The 25,920-nt window shown below is 36.2% G+C and overlaps 1 protein-coding gene across 15 annotated transcripts in view; it reads left to right on the top strand.

Moving 5' to 3' along the window:
* The window catches only part of iqcm (IQ motif containing M), a 151,668-nt gene extending 127,002 nt beyond the window's left edge, over window positions 1–24,666 (top strand). For all 15 annotated transcript variants that reach the window (XM_062981046.1, XM_062981048.1, XM_062981047.1 and 12 more), the window contains one exon: window positions 24,207–24,666. In XM_062981046.1, the coding sequence (XP_062837116.1) occupies window positions 24,207–24,328 (122 nt within the window). In that variant the 3' untranslated portion in view covers window positions 24,329–24,666. The remainder of the gene's footprint in view (window positions 1–24,206) is intronic.
* Window positions 24,667–25,920: the final 1,254 nt, after the last annotated feature.

Genomic DNA, 25,920 nt, shown 5'->3' with positions numbered 1-25,920 from the left:
CTTGTCAAGGCAATCCAGAGGCAATTAGGCAGGCGAACTTGCCTTCCTGATAACTCTTCCCTCTGAGCTACGTGGGCTGCCTTTGTCAAGGCAATTCTCTATATCTCAAAGAGAAAAGACAATTGGGAGGGTGTTGCCCCCTTACATAATAGTCACACCCATGAACTAAGGGTGCAACTATTATATGAGGAATTCTTAAATAACAAAATCAGGACCCCCAAAAGGGTGTGTGCAAGGGACACGGCCGTTTGCTGCCACCAAATTATATTATTTATTTCTGTGCTGCCACCAAATTAATACATAAGGACTTTTGCTGCCACCATTTACAACATGTATGTGCTACCGCTCTCTACAGACAGTACTCAGAGAAACCCAAAGATGGAGGGATACTCTGTCTTATAGAGCGATGGTTGAATAAGCAGACTGGTCACCTCTTTATAATGTTTATCAGGAAGACACACGGACATTTGGAGTGAAGTAAAATAAAAGTGTGATGTTTATTTGCGATTGAACAGAAAAGTTGTGTATTGTTTTCAATAAAATAACAGGCTTTGTTTTAACAGTGAATGGTTCTTAAACTGGAGCTTCTTGAAAAATATTGTTCCCTCACAAAGGAATAAAAAGAGACTTTTCAAACCTTAGAGACCTCTTCCCAGAGGCTCCAAACTCTATCCCTTTAGAGGCTCACTACAGTTCTTAGCACTTCTCCTAGAAGGCTAATCACTTTTCCCTCAAAGAGGTTTCTCTCAAACAGTTCCCAAAACCTTCCTTTCTTCCTCTTTAAAATTTACTTCCTATCTCTACAAAACACCAAATTCTATATAACAATTCTTTGTCTAATAGCTCCAATTGTCTCTTTGGCTCTGCCCACCTCCGGTTGATAAGCAACTCCCTCCAATTTTACCAACCAATCAAGCTGCACTTCCTTACTTGAAGCTGCCCGATAACTCCTCCCCTCTTCTTGGCTTACTTTTTCCAAGCAAAGCCTTGAACTGCCTGATATACCAACCCTGCAAGGTAGGCTAATCCATTACAGTGTGCAACTGTTATATGATGGTGTCTGTTCTGCGATGAAATATGGTAACCCCCAATATTTTAAGTAGATATATATCTTAGCAAGGATAACTGGTCATTATGTTATATGTTCAGTTATATGGTCATTCAGAATATTGCATGCTTTGGTTATAGCATGCGAGTGAGCTGGGAGTGGATGGCAAGCGTGCAAGCAAGCAGATAGTTGCCAACAGTGCATGGACCAGGAGAGAAAGCACTGTGTGCCCCTTCTGGCATGTGTACCATAGGTTCACCACCACTCATATAGGACTTCAAAATGAAAAACAGTCCTGTCAACTGGGCTTGGAGATGCAGCAAGAGTCCGAGTAATTGAATTAGAATAAGCCGCCCTGAGTCCCAATGTAACTTGATTTGAATAATCATATCCTGTTAACAAACTGGCTGTGTCATTCTTGTTGGAGAAATGGATCTACTGAATTTTGCTTAAAAAGAGTCCATCCCAGCCACTGAGATGTTTCAATTTTTCAACCTAGATTACACACACACACACACGGTCAATGACCAGCATTAAAACAAAAACTAAAAATTAAGTAAAATATAAGTTTCAGCATTAAAAGACGAACAGTATTAAATATTTGTGTATTTGAATAACAGTGATAAAAGCTGTGATAAAATAATAGAACCTTTTAAGAGTGACAACATCTTGTAACCTATGTGGCAGTGGCCAGGACATCTTGCTATGGTACTTCCCTATTATTTCTGTTTCATCTTATTGTATCTATTTTAAGGAACTAAATGCTGAAGAAATTATTTCACCCATGCCCATAGCAGTTATTTATTTCTATATTCTCCTTTTTTTACTCAGCTAGTAATGAAGCTATAGGATTGGAAATAAAAGCATTCCTTTGAAAATCAAATATTAGATTGCTCGGAAAAAGTAGAAGAGCCAGTCTTTGTCTTTGCAAACATCTCTCCATAGATTTTGATACTGCAAATAAAAAAGGCCAATTGAAATTTAGATTTACATTGGGACAGTATTGGGACCAACCTTCTGCCTTTATCATTGCTTTGTTACCATTGAATTCCTACTGATAGGCTGATACAAAAATAAGTAAACAAACTAATTATTGTGAAAATAACTGCATATCTCAGTTGAGCCATTAAGCTACACCCACTCTGCATTCCATTAATTTAATGTCTTTATTCTTTCCTCATAAGAATAACTATCTGTAACTGCTACCACATTTGTTATAGTACAGGGTGAATTAAATCTGGGGAGATAGGTATTATATTATTATTCATGCAGCTAATTTATGGGGAAATGTCAGCTGTATTATCTAAATTATTAAAAATCATACAATTATAAAATGAATTTTATGATGTAGAAAAAAGAAATTCCTCATTGGTGGTATTGCTTACCACCTCATCAGACGAGTGGTTTTCACCATCATAGCGCACTGCTGCTGTGCTGCCAGAGCGTATCAAATGTCTCAGGGCTACTTTCAGTGGCACTCCTTTGGGCTCTGTGCCAGCAGCGTGCTGGCAGCGCACTAAGAGGAAGCCCCGAGGAGTCAGGTGACTACCCGTCTCCTCATTGAAGAAGCATGCAAAGACAGCCCACAATGGTAAGAAGATAAAGCTGAGCACTGTCCCATGGTTTTTTCCACTGTCCCCCACTAACTCCTGGCTTCTGGCCCTCCATGTGATGAAGTCCTTATTCTCATAAATCTGATACAAGAGCACCTCATTATAATAGTCCTACTCTGGTTCCAACTTTAATTCTTAAAATGGAAGTCAGTCTGGAAAAATTATGGTTCATATTCCACATCAGCTACTTAGCTACCTATACTTAACCAAATAACTTTTCCTGGCTCAACCCCCCCCCCCCCCCCAATCTGACACAAATTGCATTCACCCATGCTCGGATCACCAGTAGAATTCATTGTTGTGTGTTTATTTTAAGCAATTGTTTTTACTGACATGTTTTAATGATGTGATTTTAAAGTATATATTCATGTTGATATGTGTTCAAGGCATCAAATTGTGCCTCTGTTGTAAGCCACCCTGAGTCCCCTTCAGGGTTAGAAAGGTGGGATATAAATTTAAAAATAAAAATAATTCTTTTGGTTCTTCTTACCTAAACCTTGTTATACTCATTTGTATATATAATAGGTAACCTATTTTTTAAGCTTGCAATTAGTCTACAGACTTGATGCTCTGTCTGGATATTAATTTACAGTAAATCAATTGAAGTATTTTTATTTTAGGGTGGATTTTTATTGCTATTGAAGGATATTTTTGTACAAAATTCTGTGAAAAAGCCATAAACATTTTTTGTAAAATGCAATGTTTCCATGCAGACACATTTCTCTCTATGGAAAATCCACCATGAATGGAAGAAAAATGTTTTGGTCTTTTCAAGTTCCGGTCATTTTAGCGTTTGCTCAAGGCAAAAGCATTAATTGTTTCAGTGATATTTGAGTTTTCATTTAGTGCCATTTAAAAATGTGGCTTTTAATAGGTTCAATTAAAAATAATAATCTGGCACAGCACTCCCTACAAGGCTAGGCATTATTTTGGGAGTCTTCAATGCAAGTTTGCAACTCCTGTTATATTTGGTTTATAGTTATTGATCGGTCACTCTAGATATTTATTTTGGATCTCAAAATTAGACCAGCAGTATTGCTCGCAGTATCTCTGACATTATAATGCTTGTCTTTTTGATCAACAATTATTTTCTCCTGCCTTTGCACTGGACATTTTTGGACTCTCTCTATTTTCCTCACTACCAGCCCCAATTAAAGTGCATAGGCACTTTGTCTCTTACAGCTCAAGAGTGCTGCTTGTTTCAGTCTAATGCAGCTTTTAATTGATGCTGTTGCTTTTCATTGGTGCCAGCAAGTCTTGTAAGTTCTGGATATTTGATGTTTAAGCTACAGGGATATAAGTTTCTATAAATAGCTTCAAGTATGATTTCATATCAATTCTTTCCTTCTTAGTAATTGAAGTTGCAGACTGGGCCAGATCCCTATAAAGTTCACTTGTCAACCTATTGTTTTTTTCACATTGGCCCTTACCAGCTACAGTTTTGGACCAAGTGGAGATTAGAGCTCCATTGGTCTTCAGAAAGCCTTTCAAATTTTAGTAAGAGATTCCTATATTATGACAAGTTCCAGATAACTCTTAGAGATTGGAATGACAGATGATGGGAATAAATGCTCCTCTCTCAAGTTTGTAGAACCTTTGCATTCTTCCTACGCTTGATCCTAGCCCTGGTGGATGATTGCTACCACTGTCTGAGAATAGCAAGATTTTATTCATGTGATTTTTATGATTTTGTCTTTTATTTTGCTCTTGATGACTGGATAGTGTTGTCGCTGTGAATTACAGCAGTTATTAAACTAGTTGACAAGAGGATTGCAGCAGTTGCCTTGAAAAGAGATTAGTCTATTAAACAAAGTATTTTTGTGGCACAGCAACTAATCTTCTTGTAAACATTTTCGGAAAGATAGCACTGGAAATTTATTGCAGGTTCTATTATTAATACACAGAAAATACTGACATTGGTCAGATTCTGTTTTCATGTCTTCTGTTAACTTGGAACAGTCATGTGTGGAAAAAATACCTGGACATATACAAATTTATTTTTTTCTATGAATCATACTGCAATCCCATTCACCTGGGAGTAAGTCGTATTTGAATGGATGTTTGAATGGAGTTTTCTTGTGAGTTGAATGTGTAGGATTGTGTCCAGTGGGCACCTCAAAGCTGAGAACAATGGGGCAAGTTGGGTGCCATCTTCTGTCCCTGGGGGGCCTGAGGCTAGGGAAAGCAGGATGGCAATGTAAACAGCTATAGGTGCGTCCTGAATAGGAAATGGGATAACTTCTTACACTGCCCAAAATGTGGCTGTGTTCCAAAGATTTTGGAACTCCACAACCTTTTTAAATGCAGAACAAGGCCACATTACAGCAAATGGACCAAGTGCATGATGTGACTACCATGGAAACCATTCATCCCCCGAACTGATTCATTGGCTCATTTAGATAAATCTCAACTTTTGATTTTTTTCTGCATAATTTTTTTAGGGAGGGAGCTTTGAAATATTTATTTTTAAAGAAAAAAATGTATAGAACTGAAGGAGCAAACAGCCCAAAATGTGAAAATTCCCATTGTGTTGGACCATCTTGTCAATCCCTTTGTTAACTAGGAATATGACATTTCTTTTCAAAAGAAGTGGCAAGTAATTTTTACAATGTTCTGCCTGCTGTGAGACAGCTACTGAAAACCACATTGTTTTCAAATAGTCAAAAACCATTTTTGAAAGACTTTGCAGTTCAGAAGTAAGTAATTATTTTGCTCAGAAAGCATTATTTTTTGGACAGGAAATAATATTTTCTGCACTAAAATATGATTTTATTGAATATGTTTTCTATTTAGGACCTATTCTGTGCAAAAGCCACATATAATTATTTTGCTCAGAAAGCATCATTTTCTAAACAGAAAATAATATTATTGAAAATGTAGCTTCCTATGTAGGAAATTATTTCTATGCAAAATCAATCATATACTAATCTTGTGAAGAATTAATTGAGATGTGAAAAATTCTGATCAGTTGAAGTTTCTTCTCATCAGGGTTTCTCAATCCCCCCAAAAGATTTTTCAATCGGTTTCCCCAATATTTTCAAATATTGTTATTATTCCTTTTTGCCAATGCTACAAAAATGTATGACTGTACTTTACTTTTCTGCTATAAACGTCTCAGACATGTTTCGAAGGCAAACTAAACATGGTATTCTGTAATGCCAATGCCAGTCATGGTTTTACAGGTAGAACAACATGCTAGTAAAATATTAATTGCTCCAATTCTTGGATTTCTTGTTTAAGTCTTTCTGGTAAAGACAAATATTGATTATTTTTCTGGGAAGAAGTGAAATTACTGTTAGAATAAGATGAGAAAAAGATGAGAAAAATAATTGAGCTTTTTTCTCTAAATGAATTATGTATCATAACTAAATGTTGCATAGCCTAAGTCAAAAGGATTGTCTAAAACACCTGGCAATAACAACAATTACACTAACAATCACACTATCAATTACACTAACAATCAGTGTAAAACATACCCAACATTTTTAAAAATTAAAATAAATATCTTTAAAGCAGACAGTTTTGTATATTAGCTGGAGTTGTCTAAAACAATAACATTCAAGGTATATGTTTAGTATTTGTTTATATTGAAGGAGACTGCCAAAACATTTGTGCTATATTTGAATTTATGTTGCCATTTTAGGAACCTATTTGTTAAAAATGTGTAGAAAACAAATACAAGAAAGACAGCATGATTTTCCATTGATGGCGGTCATTGGGGTAGTAAATCACTCTAGGTTTAATAATTCTTTAAAGTTGCTATCTAAAGTTCTTAATCGATTCTTAAATAAATTAGGCCAGTGGTTCTCAACCTGGGGTCCCCAGATGTTTTTTGGCCTTCAACTCCCATAAATCCTAACAGCTGGTAAACTGGCTTGGATTTCTGGGAGTTATAGGCCAAAAACATCTGGTGACCCCAGGTTGAGAACCACTGTATTATGCACTTTGGAGAGCTCCTGTGAAGCTAAACCAAACATGTAGTGGATTCATCACACTACTGAGGTTAGAGATGAATCAACCAGTCCTGGATGATGTTACACTTTACCTGAAAAACTATGCTCACAGTTTGCGGTTACTTCTCCAAACAACAGCCAGATAGATATAATGGTGAGGAGTGCTGACTAATAGCTTTGATTGACACTTTAAGAAGAGTTGTAGCTCTTAGAACTAGAAGACCTTAGATGGTAGTGCATATACCGGTAACTTCAAGGCTAGATAACTGCAATGTACTGTAAGTTTGTAAACTTCAGTTAGTGTAAAACATGGCAGTGAGACTGATTACTGATGTATCTAGGAGTAATCATTATGCCTGTGTTAAAATGACTCCACTGGCTGCCAGTTTCTGGCCAAGATACAAATTGTTGCTTTTGTTACATTTAAAGCCCTACATGGTTTAGATCAGTAGATCTCAACCTGTGGGTCCCAAACATCTGGGGACCCACAGACTGAGAACCACTGGTTTAGATCCAGGTTACCTACGTGGTCACCGTCTCTTGTTTAATCAGTCTGCACACTTCCGTCATCCAGGACCAGACTGGCAACTCTTAATGAGAGGACTTTTCCTTCATCTGCCCTAAGTGGTGGTATCACTTGCTGGAAGAAATTCAGCAGCTATCTAGTTTAAAGCAGTATTAAAGACAAATATCTTCCAGCACACTATCCAGACAGTTTTTAAATTATGAGTACAGGTAGTTTTCAAGTTACAAACATCTGACTTACAAATGACTTATAGTTAAGAATTGGGGTAAGACAACAGGGAGATAAATCTATCCCTAGAAAGGGAAAGTCATTCCTGAAAGAGTTATCATTGCAAAAGGGTGTCTCCTGATGCTTTATTACCTTGTTTCCACAACAAAACAATTTTTTCAAAATACAATTATCACAGGGACAGAAAGCAGGGCGAAATTGTCTGAACAGGGGCACACACAGCAAAGCAAATGTCACAGGAGGGCTAACGCTTCCCTATGTTATCCAAAACTGTATATATACAGTAGAGTCTCACTTATCCAACACTCGCTTATCCAATGTTCTGGATTATCCAACGCATTTTTGTAGTCAATGTTTTCAATATATCGTGATATTTTGTTGCTAAATTTGTAAATACAGTAATTACTACATAGCATTACTGCGTATTGAACTACTTTTTCTGTCAAATTTGTTGTATAACATGATGTTTTGGTACTTAATTTGTAAAATCATAAACTAATTTGATGTTTAATAGCCTTTTCCTTAATGCCTCCTTATTATCCAACATATTCGCTTATCCAACGTTCTGCCGACCCGTTTATGTTGGCTAAGTGAGACTCTACTGTATGTATGCGTGTGTGTGTGTGTGTGTGTGTGTGTGTGTGTGTGTGTGTGTATATATATATATATATATATATATATATATATATATATATATCTGGAGTTACACTTAAAAATTTACCTGTTCCGATTTACATACAAATTTGAATTAAGAACAAACCTACAGAACCTATCTTGTTGATAACTTGGGGATTTTTGCCAGTATTAAATTATGAATTGATCGTTTTTAATCTCTTTAGTTTTTTAAACTGATGCTATGCTCTTTTAACTGATTGTAATTTTTATTGGTGTTCTTGTTTTTAATTGTGCTAGGTGTCTGTTTGTTTTGGTATTCAATCAGAATCGATAAAGAGAAGTGTGTAAGAAATGTTGTCGTAACCACGGAGTGGTCTTGAGGCTTTTGAGTTCCTGCGTTGCATATCAATTCCTTTACTGATGTAGCTCTGTAAGGGTGTTGTTATTGTGTGTAGGATTAAATTAGCCCACCAATGCTTAGTCTGCCAATGCTGAAGATGTAACAATGCCTCCACAGAAATGAGGGGCATCTTTGCACTGTTGGTCATGTTGCAAGTCTTATTGTTTTTATGTTGCCTCAGAACCAGAGCATGGCTACATGCTGACAATAGGTAGCCTTTCCCCATACACATCATTTCTGTGAATCAGTATAACTGTCAGCTTGTGTCTTCACTAGTTAAAATGTAAAAGCATATCAAGCTCTAGCTTTCAAATTTTAATCTTGTTCCTGTAATGCATGCCAGTTGTGATTATTGCAATCACATACAGAAAAGGTGAGGGCAAGTAATCCCCATCTATACAGCTAGGCTGTGATCCAGCAAATGTTGGCAGAAATGGAAGCAGAGCATTCAAGATAGCTGTGTTGAGGACAGATGGCTTTAGGTCAAGCATGTATATAGTTTTAGGACATGTTTTTGGTAATTGTTTTAATATTTTCCGAAGAGTCTGCCAACTCACTGAGCATCTTTCTAGTTACATTGTGAAACTACCTTTAGAAAACATTTTAGATGCTATGCATTTTTTTTAAAAAAAACTCTAAACATTTCCATCCTTTACATCACATATTCTCTGTGAAGCGGGGCTGAAATGAGTATGTAGGGAAAAGAAACTCAGGCTATTTCCCTAATTCAAATTTCCTTGCAAATATATGAATTATTTCCCTGCCCTGCTCCCATATATACATAATATTTCAGCAATAGATGTGTGTAGGGCTTTTAGGAGACTAAAATGTATTTAACTATTAAACACTATAAATCTAAAAATATGAAATTGGCATGATAATATTAAAGCCTTCAACTATCAGATTCAATTTTTGAAATAAGCATCTAAGTCAAATTCTACATATGAAAAGTAGAAGTAATTGATATTCCAAAACTCAGATGATTATTTATTATTATTTTTTCTTGCTTTGATTTTAGCTCTAACATCATGGATGGAAGTTTCATATATCTGGGGTCATTTTCTCACTCTTTGTGCAAGAAAAAAGGCTGGAAAATCTTTACTGAAAAATAGTCATCACAGCTGGCCAGTTGTCTTCCTTACTACTGCTGCTTTTTCACTACATGCAGAATGACATCAAAATAGTTTTGCCATATTAGAATTCCCCAAATCTATTCAGCTCAATTTGCATATTGTGAATTATTTGCTCATTATACCAATTTAAAGTATAGATTTAATAACAGTTACATAATTTCTCAGAATTTTTCAATTCTAAAACACTCCTTTTCAGTTATTCACTGCACCGGGGGAAAAGTCCTTTGATTTTTCTTATACTTTTGCATGTAATGCGGAAGTCCCTGGGGACTAATTATCATGCATATTTAAGTAAACAGAATCTAGAACCCTCATGTGTATCATTGCAATATTATTTTATATGCCTTGACATATCTTACCATGTAGTATTGATGGGCTTAACCATAAAACAATCATGACTATGTTATGGAAGACGGGCAACTTCTTTTTACTGAAAACTTGTAAGAGCAATTTTTAAATCATAAGCTGAAACCAGATCCCTACATTCTCTATTTTCACTCTTTGGTAAAATAATTTTTTTTGAAGAGCAATGATGTGCCTGATTATAGAGAATGCATACATGTACAGCCAATTTGAGGTAAATAACAGTACCAATCTGGAGATCAAACCATTGCTGTGTTTTATCCATTATCATTAATTTTGATGGGCAGCAATTGCTTTCAAGACTTTTGGAAGGACTTTGTCCTAAACCTGCATGGAATCCCTGCATTATCCTGTTGGTTAATTATCCAAGTACCATCCAGACAAGACCCTTGTTAGGTTCCAAAATAAGATGAAATATGGTATCTTCAACATAGTACATGTTGAAGATAAACTGGTTCTCCAGCCTGGATTGAACAACTTTGGACTGAGCTGTGCTGGGTCAATCTGATTCCATTTGGAATTCATTATTCAGAATTTGATCAAACAATCCACATTGAAAGCTAGCTTTGCACATCCCTTTGTTACGTGGCCTATATACTAAGATCCTTTACAGATTTTGTGAAGTTATTTTTAGTTAATATCTGTATTAAGGAAATTTAAAATATTTAATTGACAAAAGTCAAAGATGAAATTCTTTCCTAATCTGAACAATCAATTTTAGAAATTGTCTTTCTACTGGGAGAAAATATACACAATTTGGTGCTTATTCTTCAGAAAATCCATACATTGTTTTAGCACAGAATGCAGCATTTTATGAAGAAGAACAGCATTTTTGTTCTGAAAATATTTTGGAGCATAAATACTATTTTCTATGCATAAAATGCTGTAGTTGGAGACCTGTTCTAAACAGAATCCAGAATTTGTGAACAGAAATATTGTTTCAGAAATATTACTTTTTGGCAGATAATGCTATTTACTGAATGGAAAACACTATTTTCCACCCAGAAAAATCCCACATCTGAATTTTGCATAGAATAAGTCCTGTAATGCAAAGATTTTCATCAGTCCAGCTTTATCTCCATCAGGGTTCCCAAAATAGTAGAAAGCTTAAGGTATCTTTGGGTTTAAACAAAGCTGGAAGGCGTCAAAGTATAACAAAAATGCTCCCTTTTTATTATTGCATTAAACATTTTGGAGGGCGGATGGTAGTAGTTGGAAGTACTGTTTTTTGGAATCAGATAGTTTCCTTGCACTTCCAAAGTCTAAGCAGAATTTTTTATTGACCTGAAACACAGTCTGAACAAATGACAGTGGTGTAGTAACAGATGAACATGTTCAAATGAATAATAGACCCCATTTTTTTCTAAAGTAGCTATTGCAAACTATTATAAGATTATTTGAGCACAAAGAACTGATATGCTATGAAAAAGATTTTGTATGCAGAAGAACTGAAACTGTGAATCACATAGAAAAATTGAAAACAACCATCAGTGTGACAGCTAAAAATGGCAAATGCAAGTGAAATACACTGGGACTTTAAGTAAAAGAAAAAGTTCCTTTAAAAGCAATAACCATCCCATATCCATTTGCGATTGTGTATATAATTTTGGAGAAAGTAATGCTAGTATATTTTCCTCTCTTCTGAGACAACTGTTGCCTGACTAATCAGACAGAAGAACAGCTTTAAATATGCAGTCAATTCAAGAAATTCAGGAATGTCAAATCTGTGATTCATACTTGTAGTCTCTGGAACACTGAAAACAACTGACAAAACTGATTTCCAGAAAATTCACCAATATACTATTCATTTTTCTTGAACTGCCTTTTAATTTGAACTTGGAAATATGTTTAATATTTATTGTGAGACTGTATGATGATAGTCTATATATCTGAATATAGTGAGTTGCTAGGTTTCTTGCATTTGATAAACACATCAATAAATATTATAACGTACATTCTTGCTTGTTCAATGCTTCTGGAGTAAAAGCACACAAATAATCCAGTTTTCTAAAAGAGAAATAAACATTTGATATTTGGCATAGTGATTAATATCCTGCACCTCTTATGCTTGATTATTGTAGAGTACATGAAAGAAAGTCTGTTTTCTTAACCCAACCCTCCTCCACCTTTGTTCCTTCCTGAAGCATTTACAGTTTCAACACCGATTAACACCAACTATAATATTCTGTGTGTGTGTGTGTATATGTGTGTGTATATATATATATATATATATATATATATATATATATATATATATATGTTTAATGATGCAGTACTGTTTTTATTTCTTAGCTTTTATAAGTAACATGTCAGTCTGTCTATAGGAGTTTATCCATCTTGAATATATATTAAGCAAAATTTTAAAAGCACTGAAAACCTGCGTAAACAATTCTTCATATTTTTGTAGATTTCAAAGACACAAGCCCCAACGACACTGACAATTTAATGCAGTTTGAAGCTGGCTTCAAATTGCAACAGCCAGACAACAAGCCTCCACAAAAGAAAGCTCCTAATATGTATCAGTGCTCTGTGGTTTGTGTAATCGCCATCTGGTCCTCAAACTGGTTCCATGATTTCTAATGTTATCACCTGCATTGTGAAATAACTTCCTTCAATAACAGTTTGAAACTGCTTTAAATATCCAGTGTAGATGGGAACATAGTCAAGTCAACGCTAAATAAATTGATTATCCATTACTGCTTTTATACTTTGTGATGTGGTATCTTTACAGCAGAGTATTGGGACTTCCAACACTCTTGATAGTACTGCCATACTACTGCCCTATTCCCAACAATGGGGGAAGTGACTGGGGCTGCTGGAAACTGAACGACATCTGGAGAACTTCAGATTCTCCATAACCTATCTTATGTTGTTGCAAGTTCAGAGGCCTAGGGTTTGAGCTTGAAGATAAGAGGTAATAGCAAGAAACCATTGTTGGCTTCACCAGCCATCCATATAGCATTCCAAATGTGAAGATGCTTTCGAATTTTTAGTCTACTTTTTGTGTTGCTTGTTTAGAAGAGAGAGTTAACCCTAAAAGATCATATGCTACCTTAAATGGAAGTTCTACCTAGATCCCTATTTTGTCAAATAGAGTATTAAATGATATCATTTTGACATCACTCTGATTGTTTTGACATTTGTTCAGATAAGCTATGCCATTTCAGCCAGATTCTCCATATTTTAGATAGGAGTTGCGTATGTTCTGCTTCAGTGATGTGAATGTCTGATAAACATATTGACAACTATAATAGCAAATGCTTAAAGGTGAGGGAAGTGTATTTTAAAATGTCAGGACTCTACATGGTCACATTGTTTTCTTAAGGCTTCATCCTATGTGGCTTTGTTTGAAATCTAAAATTGTACTGTTTGCATATTGGCATATCATCACAAAGAGAGCTTTACCAGTGTTTTAAACTGTTAAAATTAGTTAATTTGAAGGGGGCATTTTGGAATCCCTGGCTGGAATCCAAGAGGTGATTTATACTGGTGTAACATGTAGTAGGAGATCACCCATACTGCAGAATAATAACAATTTAACACCACTTTAACTGCTAAGACTCCCTCCTATGGAATCCTGAGATTTATAGGGTTTTTTTTTATGGTAGGGGCCCCTGGTGGCACAGTGTGTTAAAGCGCTGAGCTGCTGAACTTGCAGATGGTAGGGTTTTTGTTATTTAGTTCAAATCAAAGATACACTCCATTCAGGTTTTATTCTACTGCGAGTATCAGTAGAATAAAACCTGAATGCAGAGTATCTTTGATTTGAAACAGAATGCTTTGTTCCACAGTATCTATGAAAGACTGTATGGTTTACTGAGTACATGCTTGAATTGTTTGAACTAAATAACAAAAACCCTACCACCGACAAAGACTATAAGTAGTCGAAACCGGTTGTGGATCAGAGGTCTACTCTTCTTTGAGGAAGAAACAAGAAAGTTGATTACCATTCATCATACTGTGAATGCAACAGTTTGATTGGCTTTTGTAACCATTTATCTGAAATTCATATTCATTTATTGTGTATAATACAATGTTTAATTATATTTAATACATTGTTGTTATTTCACTTGGTCCAAGGAGTTCTTCCTCATGCTTCAGAGGAGGAGAAGGTGATATTTTGGGCTTTTGGCCAATCAGAGGCTAAGAAACTGTGACATTGCCAGGGTATTTAATGGGGTGACCGCCCCCAAAGCGCCCATTGTGGGCATATCCTTTGCTGGTGCTGGCTGGATGCCTGGTTTTTCCCCTGTTCGCTGAGCTCACTAAGTCTCTGTGCTAGTGTGCTGCTTGTTTGCTGCCTGGTTGCCTTGCCTTCCTTCCTTGCCTTGCTGCCAGGGGAAAGAAATTTGTTTGTATTGAATTTTTTCTTAAGCTTGGCTGCTTGGCTTCTATTTTTATTCTTTCTTTGAAGGGAAGGGGGCTGGGATTTTTGAAGGGGTGGGGGTGGGGTGGGTTTGGCTGTGGAGTGTGCACAACGCTTTGGGGGTGGGAGGAAAAAGGGGATCTCCATAGCTTCTACATTGCTGTACTGTAACATTTTTAAATCTTTAAATCTTTCTTCTTAATTCTTTGTTTAAAACCCTCCCCCTAGGTAGCATTGTTTTTTAAAAAACAAATATTTTTCAAAGGAAAGAAATTGTTGGACTTCTACTTTCTCCATTTAGAAAACCTTTTAAAAGTTGGTGGGCTACTGAAATATTGCAACTATTGTTTCTTTAAAAAAAGTTGGTGGGCTAAAAGGGGTCGATATGCCTTCCATGTATGGTGATTTTCACCCCTCTAACCCTAAAATTGAGAGGAGGGCGAGCCTTGGAAGCCTTCCCATTGCTGCCAGTGGTCCGAATTTTTTTGTTCTTTTGGATGTGGAATAAAACTCCCGTTTGGATAGAAGCCCTATTTTCAGAAGTGGCAAACAAAAACAAAAACGGGGCAAACTGAATGAAATATAACAAAACGGACAGTGATTCCATACAAATGCAGAATACTACTTTCAGCTGACCTTGCAAATGCCATGTTGTTTGCAAACCTAGCTGAAAGAAACCCATTTCATTTCTCTTCTCTCTTCATCATGCTCTTTACCCTATTTGCTGTAAATAAACAATAGTTAAACTAGAAACAAACCAGTTCTCCAGTATAGACTCTTATGTAATTGAAATGGCATTGTACATGAGAGAGGTATCAGCAGAATTGGGAGAACCTTGAAGGTTGAAGAAGTACATAAAGTCCAAACTGGTAAACCTTTCAAACTACATTTTTTGTCTACCCTGCACTAGATGTACAGATACTCTGACTTAGGATAAGGTGGCTTCCTATACATTTCCAACATTATGCACCGGAGCATTTGTTTCAGGTAGAAATAAATATGGAGATTGCATGTTTCACTTACAGAAGGCATGGATGGAAATAAAAGGCATTAAATCTTCTATTCCCCTCTAACTTGTGCAGTTTCTATGATAAAAAGAGCATTATGACTGACATTTGAAAGGCAATGACTTTTACTCATAACTTTCTTTTTATCATGCCAAGTTCACAAATTCACAAGATAAGGCGTGAAGTAGTTAAAGCCAATGTTGGCAACATTGGAATAACGACCCTGTAAATGACTTGATTGTGATTTTATTACCGTGGATGAAAATAGGTATTATTTTTGCATTAAGAGAACTATGATTTGAAACTTTATAGGAAAGTTTTAAACCACTGGGGAAAAAATTGAGTGCATTTAACCAAGAGTGTCATTAGCGAAATGTCTGTGTTAATGGATGCTCACTGACAATATTTCAGTAACTTGTTTCTGTTGCTACAAGACAGCCCAAGGAAGCATGAAACTCTTATCAATGCAACCATATAAATACTAATTCTGGTTCACTTTACATTTATATAAGGGTGACAGAGAGCTGTTTGTGAGGAGCATCATAATGTAAGAAACAATGTAAGAAACAATCAAGACCAGTCGTCCACTGCTTTGTATCACCAGCTGAGTGGCCTCAACAGAAATGCAGTTTGGGATTATTGTTCTTTTTAAAATGTGCTAATATTAGCACAAAATGTAATCACAATTATTTCAAATACTAATTGCATGCTCTCTCCTTTTGGCAACTGAACATTTTCTTGCCACAGGCTTTATATAGGTTTTGGATAAAGGCAGTTAATAAATGGTTTGGAAGGGCAAGCATCTTTATATATGCTTCTAGTACAGTAGGTTATGATGCTCTCCACCCTTTTGAGCCTTCACTGATCCTATGAAGAATGTTGATACCAACTTGGAACCAGTCTGGGATACAAAGTGGCTGAAAGACTTCAGAAGGAACAAAGCAAACAGTCAGCTCTTCAACACTGATTGAATTAGAACAAAGTTCTCCCTGAAATATCATTTACATTTTCAAAATTAATTTTGCTCTGTTTCTCCACTTCTAGTGATTTTTTTTCTAAAGTTGGTATGAAAACTCCTATGCATTTTTGCATGAAGTTCATAATTGCATTCTTGTAAACAATAGCTGGCATCTTTCTGTGCAGTTACATATTTGCTACCCAGGGTTATGGACCCATAATTGTTCTGTATTCAGATTTCCTAGGACTAGGATTCTGGGGATAGGGTTCAAATTTCTGCTCAGCTCTGGAAGCCCACTAGGTCGGTGGCCTTGGACAAATCACACTCTTGCTTCCTAAGAAAGCAAATGTAAATCTTCTCTCTAGAAATCTTTCCAAGAAAATGATATGATAATGTCACCGTAAGTTAGAGTTGACTTGAAGGTGTGTATCAATAACATCAAAATAGGTTGGTCCATGATAAAATGTTTTTTTTAAAAAAAACAAATGTTGACTCAATCTACTACAAGCACAAAGGACTTTCTTGCATGAATGCGGTGAACTTACATTGAAACAGGACCTATCACACAACACTGTGCACATCCGTTTGCCACTCTGGTCCCACCCCATGATAAACTCATTCCCCTTATAGTGTTCTTGATCTGAAAATCTGTTAATAAATGTAGATTGTGCTCCATTCCTGTCACTTAGCTGATGTTTTGTTTCTGAAGTAATATCAGGAGATGTGATTCTCTTTCTCTTCCACTACCCCCTGACTGCTATTTTCACGGCTTTACTTTTAGGATTTCAGGCTTTCTTTTAATTATTTTATTAGTTGGCATTAGAAATATAGCTGGCAATAGACATTTTTTAAAAATTATTTTAAAACTATGGAGCAGCAGATGTGTGGGAGAATGGAGTTATGAGGTTATGTGGACGTAGGATTGCAAGACCATGGATCAGTGTAGTTGCATGAATACAGAGATGTGTGATAGTGCCCATCCCAATATATTGCCACTAACAGTGATCACACAACTGCCATAGGATAGCGGTTTTGTGCGATAAAGTCCTAAGACAAAGATTGGGGAGGGTGGGGGGGAGAGAAATGATGAACCAAAGTTGTCTGATGGCAGCCGTGACTCCCAATAAATTTAAGGTGACTGCCCGTGAATTGGGCAGGGGAGATGACTGGAAGTGTGATGAGTGATCTATTGAAATTTGCTCTTATTTTCAATTTAGTGTCCTTCCTCCTGATTTCCATAGAATCTTGCCAGCCAAATTAATAAATTAACAAATCTTAAAAGAAGCCAGTATTTCAAAACTGATCTTTTAGATGGTGGTTTCACATTGTTCATCTACAGACCTTCTAATTCAGAGATCCAAATGCACTTTTTCTGAGGATGCCTGCCATAGATGTGGGCAAAACATCAGGAGAGAATGCTTCTGGAACATGACCATACAGCCTGGAAAATTCACAGCAATCCACCATTTGTTTGTTTTTAAATCTAGAAAAGAATTTATTATCTCTCCTCAGTATTTATCACTGGAAAAATAAGAGAAATGCTGAAAATGGTATGCATATGTTTGCATTCAAGTCTGCTTTTTAACTGGCTTTATTTTTTTACTGGATAGCAACACAGCTGGTAACATTTATAAAACACTTTTACATAAGAACGGCAGTATAGGGAAAGAAGAAATATTAGCTGAGGCAAGGTGTCTCAACACTCAAGAAATCTTGTCAGCAAGAATAATGAGAGCAAAGAGATTCTTTGTACTTAACAAAGCCTATTATGAAATCTTCATTAATATAATACATGTATACAGGGCTTTTTGTACAGAAATGGTTTCCAATGCAGGTAATATGCTTTTTTCTTTTTTTTCTTTTTTACAAAAATGTATTTTCAGTGCAACCCTCAACACATATGTGTCTAAGTTCCTGAAGCAGAAATAGTGTTTGACCATCATGAAAAATAAATAGTATAGTGCAAAAATAGTCATATTCTTGCACAAGGGGAAAAGAGTGAGAGATTGATTAACTTATGTTTACAAGAATGAGGGACACAGAGATTGCAACCTTGCTATGGTTACAGAAAAACACCTCTTTTCTATTCTATTCCCATCTAATTACTTACTAGCTTTGTACAAATATTTTCTCTTGATAAAGACGTCTCTTTTCTTGCATCATAGCTGCTTAAAGTACACATCTTTGCTTCTTGCTCTTCTTACTAATACATTTCAAATTCTGTTCTGAATCCATATTAAGTGTGAATTCCTATGTCTTAAGATAAATAACATTTTAGCCTTATTCCTTAATACATATTCAATGGATTATCTTTTCAGTCATAGAAAACTTCTCCATTTAGAGCTTAAGGATCAATTCACAATAATTAAAGGTGTGAGAATTGATCAGAATGTGTGCATTTTACTTAAATTTCATTTTGTCTCTCTGTGTGTTTTATTTAAATCACAAATATAGAAAACGAAATTTGCACGTTTGTTTCATTACTATTCTTAAGCAAAATATACTTTATGTCTAAACTGACTGATTATATAAGAGTAATGTTATGATACTAATTATGTATTATAAGCTTCTTTGAAGCCATGTGTTAAGAGATAGAATTTTACAAAATGAATAAATACAGGTTCTGTGTTTTTTTAAATATAGCATAAAAGCACTGAATCATATGAATCACATACTTGCCCCTCATTGATGTTGTGGATGAGTCAAGAAAAAGTCTGTAAAGGACAGGTCTATCACTTGGATAGGCATGCCTGCTGAAATATCGATCACAGTTTGGAAACTGTATGTTGCTGCTTAAGGGGTAGGGCCAAAGGATTCTGGATGAAAACACTGTATAATTCATGCTGTTTGATACCACTTTAACTACCATGGCTCAATGATGTGAAATCCTGGAATTTGTAGTCTTGGCAGAGAAGGCTAAAGATCTTGTAAAATTGATAGAACTTCCATGTTGTATAGCAGAGCTTTCCAAACTGTGTGTTGCAACATATTAGTGTGTCAGCTGCAGTGTGTAGGTGTGAATGTAACAAGAAACCTTTCAATTTGTGTAAAATAAGCATTACCACTGAAATGTGGAAGCTTAAAAATGCTTGATGGCAAAATGTGAGTGTCCACCAAATATTCAAAATCTGTCTTATTGGCACTGAGTATTGGCAGTTAAAGTGGTGTCACACTACATTAATTCTACGAGGTGCACCCATTATAGCAACATAATAGAACCCTTGATGTGCCCAGATATGGACATAGATGCACATAAATGTGGAATGTTGAAAGATAACATAAACTAAAATAACTTAGGATGGAAGATGGGAACCACAAGTGAAGTCAGGGGTGCTAGGATTCAAGGGGAACTCCTGCCCAAGTGTGGGTAGAGGAGAAGTATTTATTTCCAACAACATTTTCCATAATCCCTTTATTTTGTGGACCCTTTTAAGACAGAGCATCATATCCCTTCTTTTGACAATTTTGGTTTTTATTAGTTGAATGTGCATCTTCCTAAGTTTGGTGATCTAGCTTTTTCCTGTTGTATACTCTCCCTTCAAGAAATGCTTTTAGTACAAAAATAAGTGTTGTTACTACACAGATTTCTCTCTCCTTCTGTCTCAGAGGCAGGTCTAAAATGGCCTCTTCCTCAAAATTCCAATATAGGATTTGTGTCACATCTGTGTTATTAGATTGAGATGGTAAGAGGATATAATGAACAGTATCATTTCAAGTTGCAAGAGATACCCCCTCCCCACATACTACACATGTAGTTGTGTCTGACTCTGGGAGTTGGTGCTTATCTCCATTTCTAAGCCAAAGATATGGTGTTGTTTGTAGATGCGTCCAAGGTCATGTGACCGGCATTACTTCATGGAGCCTTGTTACCTTCCCGCTGGAGTGGTACCTATTGATCTACTCACATTTGCATGTTTTTGAACTGCTAGGTTGGCAGAAGCTGGGGCAAACAGCGGGAGCTCACAGTGCTCGCCGGATTCGAACTGCCGACCTTTCAGTCAGCAAGTTCAGCAGCTCAGCGGTTTAACCCGCTGTGCCACCGGAGGCTCCTAAAATAATCCTAGCAATCTCAAAATTAAATGTAGCATGAAGAGGGCTACTTAGACCAATTTCCTAATATCTGTTAAGTTATTTGCTTGTCCTTTATAGGATTTTACTCACAGGTAAGGATACAAAAATGTTATCTCTCACTATGAACTTGATATTGCTTCCTGTATTTTACTCTGCAAGGGTTTGTATCAAATGTTGGCTGCCATTTCATCTTCTTCCCTACCGATTGGGGAACATGTATGTGTGTGTGTATTTGTGTGTCATACTGGAGACAGGGCAAACCCATGTCTTCTCCCCACTTTCAGCCTTTCTATGACCATCTTCAAAGCCTCCATAGAGTTGGAGTTCTTCCCCAATCTTTGATAAAACAGCTTGGTTTCCAAGCCCATTTACAAATTGAACAGTGTGTGCTCATTCTCTTGTCACTCACAAAGTCTCATGAAGAAACAATTCAGAATACCCTTTAATACTTAATGAAAATTGCAATTGATTTTCTCAAAAATATTTTTTTTCCCTCACACACCAAAAGACCCACTTTAAATGGATAGAAAGTGGTAACTGCTACTACAATCCTTTGTACTTTTTCAGAACTTCAACATTTTTATGTGTGTGTGTGTGTGTGTGTTGTGTGTTTTGTTTTTGTTTTTTGCAGTTTTTGCAGTTATGTCACCCATCTGTTTCCCTCCTTTTTATAATTCTGGTTTCCATTTCCCCCTTTGATTTGTGAAGTATTTTACCCAGATTTACATTTTTCAAAACTAATAGCTGCAAGATTAGTCTGGAGGTCCAAAACATTGCCTCTAACCATGGCCAGACTAGTCTGCCTTGTAGCTTACAAACAAATGGATGTAAATATCTCCTGTTATTTTCTCCTTGCCTTTATTAAGCAAAAGTGGATTGCTCCCTAAAACAGAGGTCCATTTTTGGAATATCATGGCTAATGATAACTGATAGAGCCAAAGTGCCAACCCATTAATAGACCAGTAATCATGTTGGCTGGCATATACTGGGAGCTGTAGTTTCAAAAAAATTGTTTCCAAGCTCTGTGATAGCAATTTCATGAATTTGTCCAACTTCTTTTTAAAGCAAGCCAAGCCACTGGTCACCACAATAGCTGGTAAAAATTAATTGTATTTTATTCCTGCTTTGGAATACATAATTCTTCTTGTTGTGCCCTGAATATACTACTAATCAGTTTCATTGCACAACCCTGATTGATCATGTTTGGGGGCAATGAACATTGATTTCTCTTTATTTACTTTTCCTACCTCTCACATACATTTTAAACATGCCTCCTATGTCTTCATTTAATTGATTCCTCCCTCAGATGTAAAAGCCCAGCCTCTTTACTCTTTAAAATAAGAGACACTCTGTCTTTTTCCATCACTCTAATCTTGTAAAATTTTCTTCAGATACAGAAAATATTGTATTTTCTGAGATCTTGTTACCAAATGCAAATATACCATATACAGGCAGTACTCAAGGTACAAACAGGATCGGTTATGTAGGTTTCTTCTTAAATTGAATTTGCATGTAAGTTGGAATAGGTACATTTTTAAGTGTAACTCCAGCCATATACATATACGTATATGTATACACATACATATACTGCTCTGCCCCCATGCTATCTTAATTTTTTATTTTTTTATTTTTTGCAACATTTTTACCCCGCCTTTCTCACCCGAGGGGACTCAAGGCAGTTTATGATATACATGTGTGATATTTTATATCTATCTCTTCATGTAAGATATGAGTAGAGTATAAAATCTTGTATATATTATGCTTTAGTTAGAGGTTAATAGCCCTGCATTGTAGCTAAAGGCTGCTCTTGAACAGATCCATTGCATCTATGAGATTTGGGTAAGTCTAAATTCAGTTAATCAGCAATTACGACAATTGGTAAATTGTACTTTGGAGTAGAAGTTAGACTACTTTCTTTGAGCAGTCAAAATTTTAAGTTGCCAGTGCTACATCATGATATTAGGAGACATAATGGCTATTTTCACATCTAGGAATAGGATATTTCTCCCCCCCCCCCCCCCCGAATTAATTTAAACATCTCCATATGCAGGCAATCTGATGCTTATACTTAAAGTACTTAAAATACTCCAGATAAAATACTGATGAAAACCATGTCACATGGTATTGTATATACAAAATTTATAATACAGTTTAAAAAGTTAAAAAAAAATGAGATGTTGCAGTGTGAAACTTGTCAGTTTTCCCTCTATGAGCCATTTCAGAGGTTAAGATCATTGGGGGAAACCCTGCTTTCAGACCCACTACCCTTGCAAGTATGAGTGGTGGGAACAAGAGACAGGGCCTTTTCAGTGGTGGCCCCTCGTCTGTGGAACTCCCTCCCCAATGAAACCAGGTCAGCTCCCTCCTTCCTGTCATTCAGGAAAAAATTCAAAACATGGTTGTGGGACCAAGTGTTTGAGAGAAGGCAGCAATACAAAAATGAGAGCAATCTTATGTGACCAACAATGTATATACCTCAGATTATGATTTTGAACTTGTGTATTTTAATTGTATTTTTAAATAACTGATGTTTTAACTGTTTGATTTTAATTATGGCTGTTTATAATTGTATGTGTTGGCATCAAATAGTTGCCTGTTGTGAAGCTGCCCTGAGTCCCTACGGGGGTGAGAAGAGCAGGGGATAAATGTGGAAATAAATAAATAATAAATAAATCAGTTGCCAAAAAGTTTCACATTTTTATGTAAAGTCTTTCTCATCTGGACATAACAAAAACCATTTATGCATTAAGTTTAAGTGATTAACCTTAACCAAATATTTACATGAAAAGATTAAAACCTTTTATATACAGTACACTTAACTGTGAAGTGTTAATTGATGGCCATTTTTGGAGTACCTAAATCAATTTGATGAAATATTTCTCCCCCCCCCCCCCCCCCCCGCGAATGATCAGATTCAAATTGTTCTGCTCTAGCAGCACTTCTATTCATGTCCCAACTTCTGTGTGGACAATAGTTTGCTTTCACATATATTCCAATAAGAGGCAGGCAAAAAGTCCCTGTCTCTCTATCCCCCTTGAGAAGGGCTTTTGCTCTAAGGCTCAGGTTAATTTTACCTAGTTATACAGAGCTTGATCTCACAAAGTGGGTTTAGCCAGTTCTCTATATGTGGAGAATCTCTCCTGCCCTCTGGAGGAAGACAGGGTCAACCATTTAGTTGCATGCCTTTTTGCGACATCATTATTTTTCCTTGTTTTGTGTCAAAATATTTGGTAGCCTTTGCTGTTCTGAAATAAGTAAAAATTATTAGGCCTTCACAGGTATTTTCCCTTTTTCTTGCAATTAGAGTTACATTTTGTTCTTTTGGCCATTTATTTTTCTGTCTCTGTTATCATAAAGTAGTTTATACAAAATAGCTCCTGGAAAGAACAAGGAGGGAAAACTATTTTGAAATACTTATCTTCTGCTAAGAGGATGAAAATGTTTACACATTTTTTTCTTCCTCACTCACAGAAGGATCAATAAGTCCATTTTAAAAAATGTAGTAAAACTCCTGTTGCAAAAGGTTTGGTTTTGTCACTTTGGTGACCCTGAAAAAGGTATTGCAAAGTGGAGCTCAAGGTCATAGTGATATTTTCTTAATGACTAAGCACCATCTTTTGACTATTTTTGTTACAATGCATTATTTTAATGTAATGGGGAAAAAATCCGTAATAGTTTGTATAGTACTTGGAATCATAGGACCACATAGCAGAATGGATCATAAAGGCCATGTAGTTTGACCCTCCACCATTCATGAATATAAAACTAAAGCACTTCTGGCAGATTAAACTTCACCCAAAAAGCTGAATCCTGAATGTAAATAATGTATCACCCCAGTTGCATTCATTAATAATAAATCCCAAATATACAGAACTTTATTTGTGTATCGTTCATCTATCAATGCTCTGTTACTTTTCTGTTGCAGAGAAAGGACATCCAGCTCTAAAGAAAACTGATTTTCGAGTTGCTGCAGCTTTAGTGGCTACATCAATGCGAGAGAGGAAGAAGAAAGAGCAGGAGATGATGGCATCACTTTCCACCAATTAATGCAAGATGATTGAATGGCACCCTCTGAAAGATTATGATGATATTCAATTGTAGCCTTACTTCTAACTTCAGTTTGCATTCAAGAAATGTCTTAACAGGAAAGTGATTCCTTTTTATAGAGTCTGATGTGGACAGAAGACAATACAAACACCAGTCCATGCTGTACATAGCATTCTTGCATGGTTAAAAACAGTATAATTAGGATTTGGAAACCTGCTGAGTAAAAACTCCACTACTTATTTGCGGCAGAAAAACCTTTTGTGTTTGGCTTACTGTATGGTTGAGTATACCATAAAATGAAATAAACACGTCAGTGCTTTGGATGCAAAATCATACAACCATTTGATGTCAAAATTCTTCTGTATGTCCATTTAATTAAAAAAAATCCCATACCTTCTTCTAACTGGTTCTTCAACAATATCAATCACCTTGATTTATATCTCGTCAGCTGTAAGCCCCCCACCACCCCCGGTCTTAGTGTGCATGAGAATGTAGCCTAAATCTGTAAAAAGACAGTGTAAAGGTCAGTAAAGAGAAGTCTTTGCCTCCTAGCAGCCAGTTTTCTATAAATAAATTGGCACTTGATCCTCATCAAAGAGGAGGAAATATTGGATATGCTCTCTGACTGTCCATTGTAGTTTTTTTGAGCCAACAACCTGATGGAAGTCATCACTTATATGTAAATGAACTGTCAATGGTTTGCCATGGTTGGCAATCAATGGACTGTGAAGGGTATGTCTTAATAAGAACCAAAGCTCTTCACAGACTTTGATTTACTGGAAATAAAATACAAAAGTCCTCTGGGATTACAAAGGACACTTGTTTCAGATAAAATGTCTAGACAGTAGCAATATATCTGAGACTTTTATTATAGCCAAACTGCAAATTAGAATGGAGTGCAGAGAAAGTTCCTGTGACCCAACTGAGTTCAAAAACACTGCTTCTGGCTGATCATTTTTTAACACCTAAAATTGTATTAATGTCATAAAGACTCCCTCTTAAATACAAAATAACAGAAAGAATTCTCTTCAAATTTGCACTGGTCATTCTTTGGATTCTTCTGACATTGTACCATCTCAGTTAGTGATATCTCGATATTTTATCACTCAATCCTGAATTATTGTCTGTATTAAATTTGTGGTATTTTATTTTATTAATAAAACAATCAAAGTTATTGCATTCACCTCAACATAAAACATTGCAATTTTCCCAGCATAAAACATTTCTACCCTGCCATAGATATCAGAAGATTGAAAGGAGAAACTTTTAAACTGGGAGAATCAAAGTTTTGAATTCAGCTGATTTTTGAAATCTACCATTTTCCTTGGGACTTCATCAGATGGGCGGGAAGGAAGCGGGAGATAGCGTTGGGAAAAGTGGGGGCTTGTTTTACCCAGTTTTCTCCCAGCAAGGTCCATTTTCGGGGATGGCCAGCCATCCCACGTCCTTTCTCTGTCTTCTCCCCACTTCCCCTTTGTTTTCTTGAATCAAGACTCCTGAAAATGAGTCTTTTTTGTGTTAGCATGCTGGAAAGATGGATTCCCACAAGCTGCCATAGGAGGTGTCCATGTGTCATGGGATGGTCTCTGTGG

The sequence above is a fragment of the Anolis carolinensis genome, chromosome 5 (genome assembly GCF_035594765.1).
Source record: "Anolis carolinensis isolate JA03-04 chromosome 5, rAnoCar3.1.pri, whole genome shotgun sequence".
Classification (NCBI taxonomy): Eukaryota; Metazoa; Chordata; class Lepidosauria; order Squamata; family Dactyloidae; genus Anolis; species Anolis carolinensis.
This window is presented reverse-complemented; position numbering and strand designations above follow the sequence as displayed.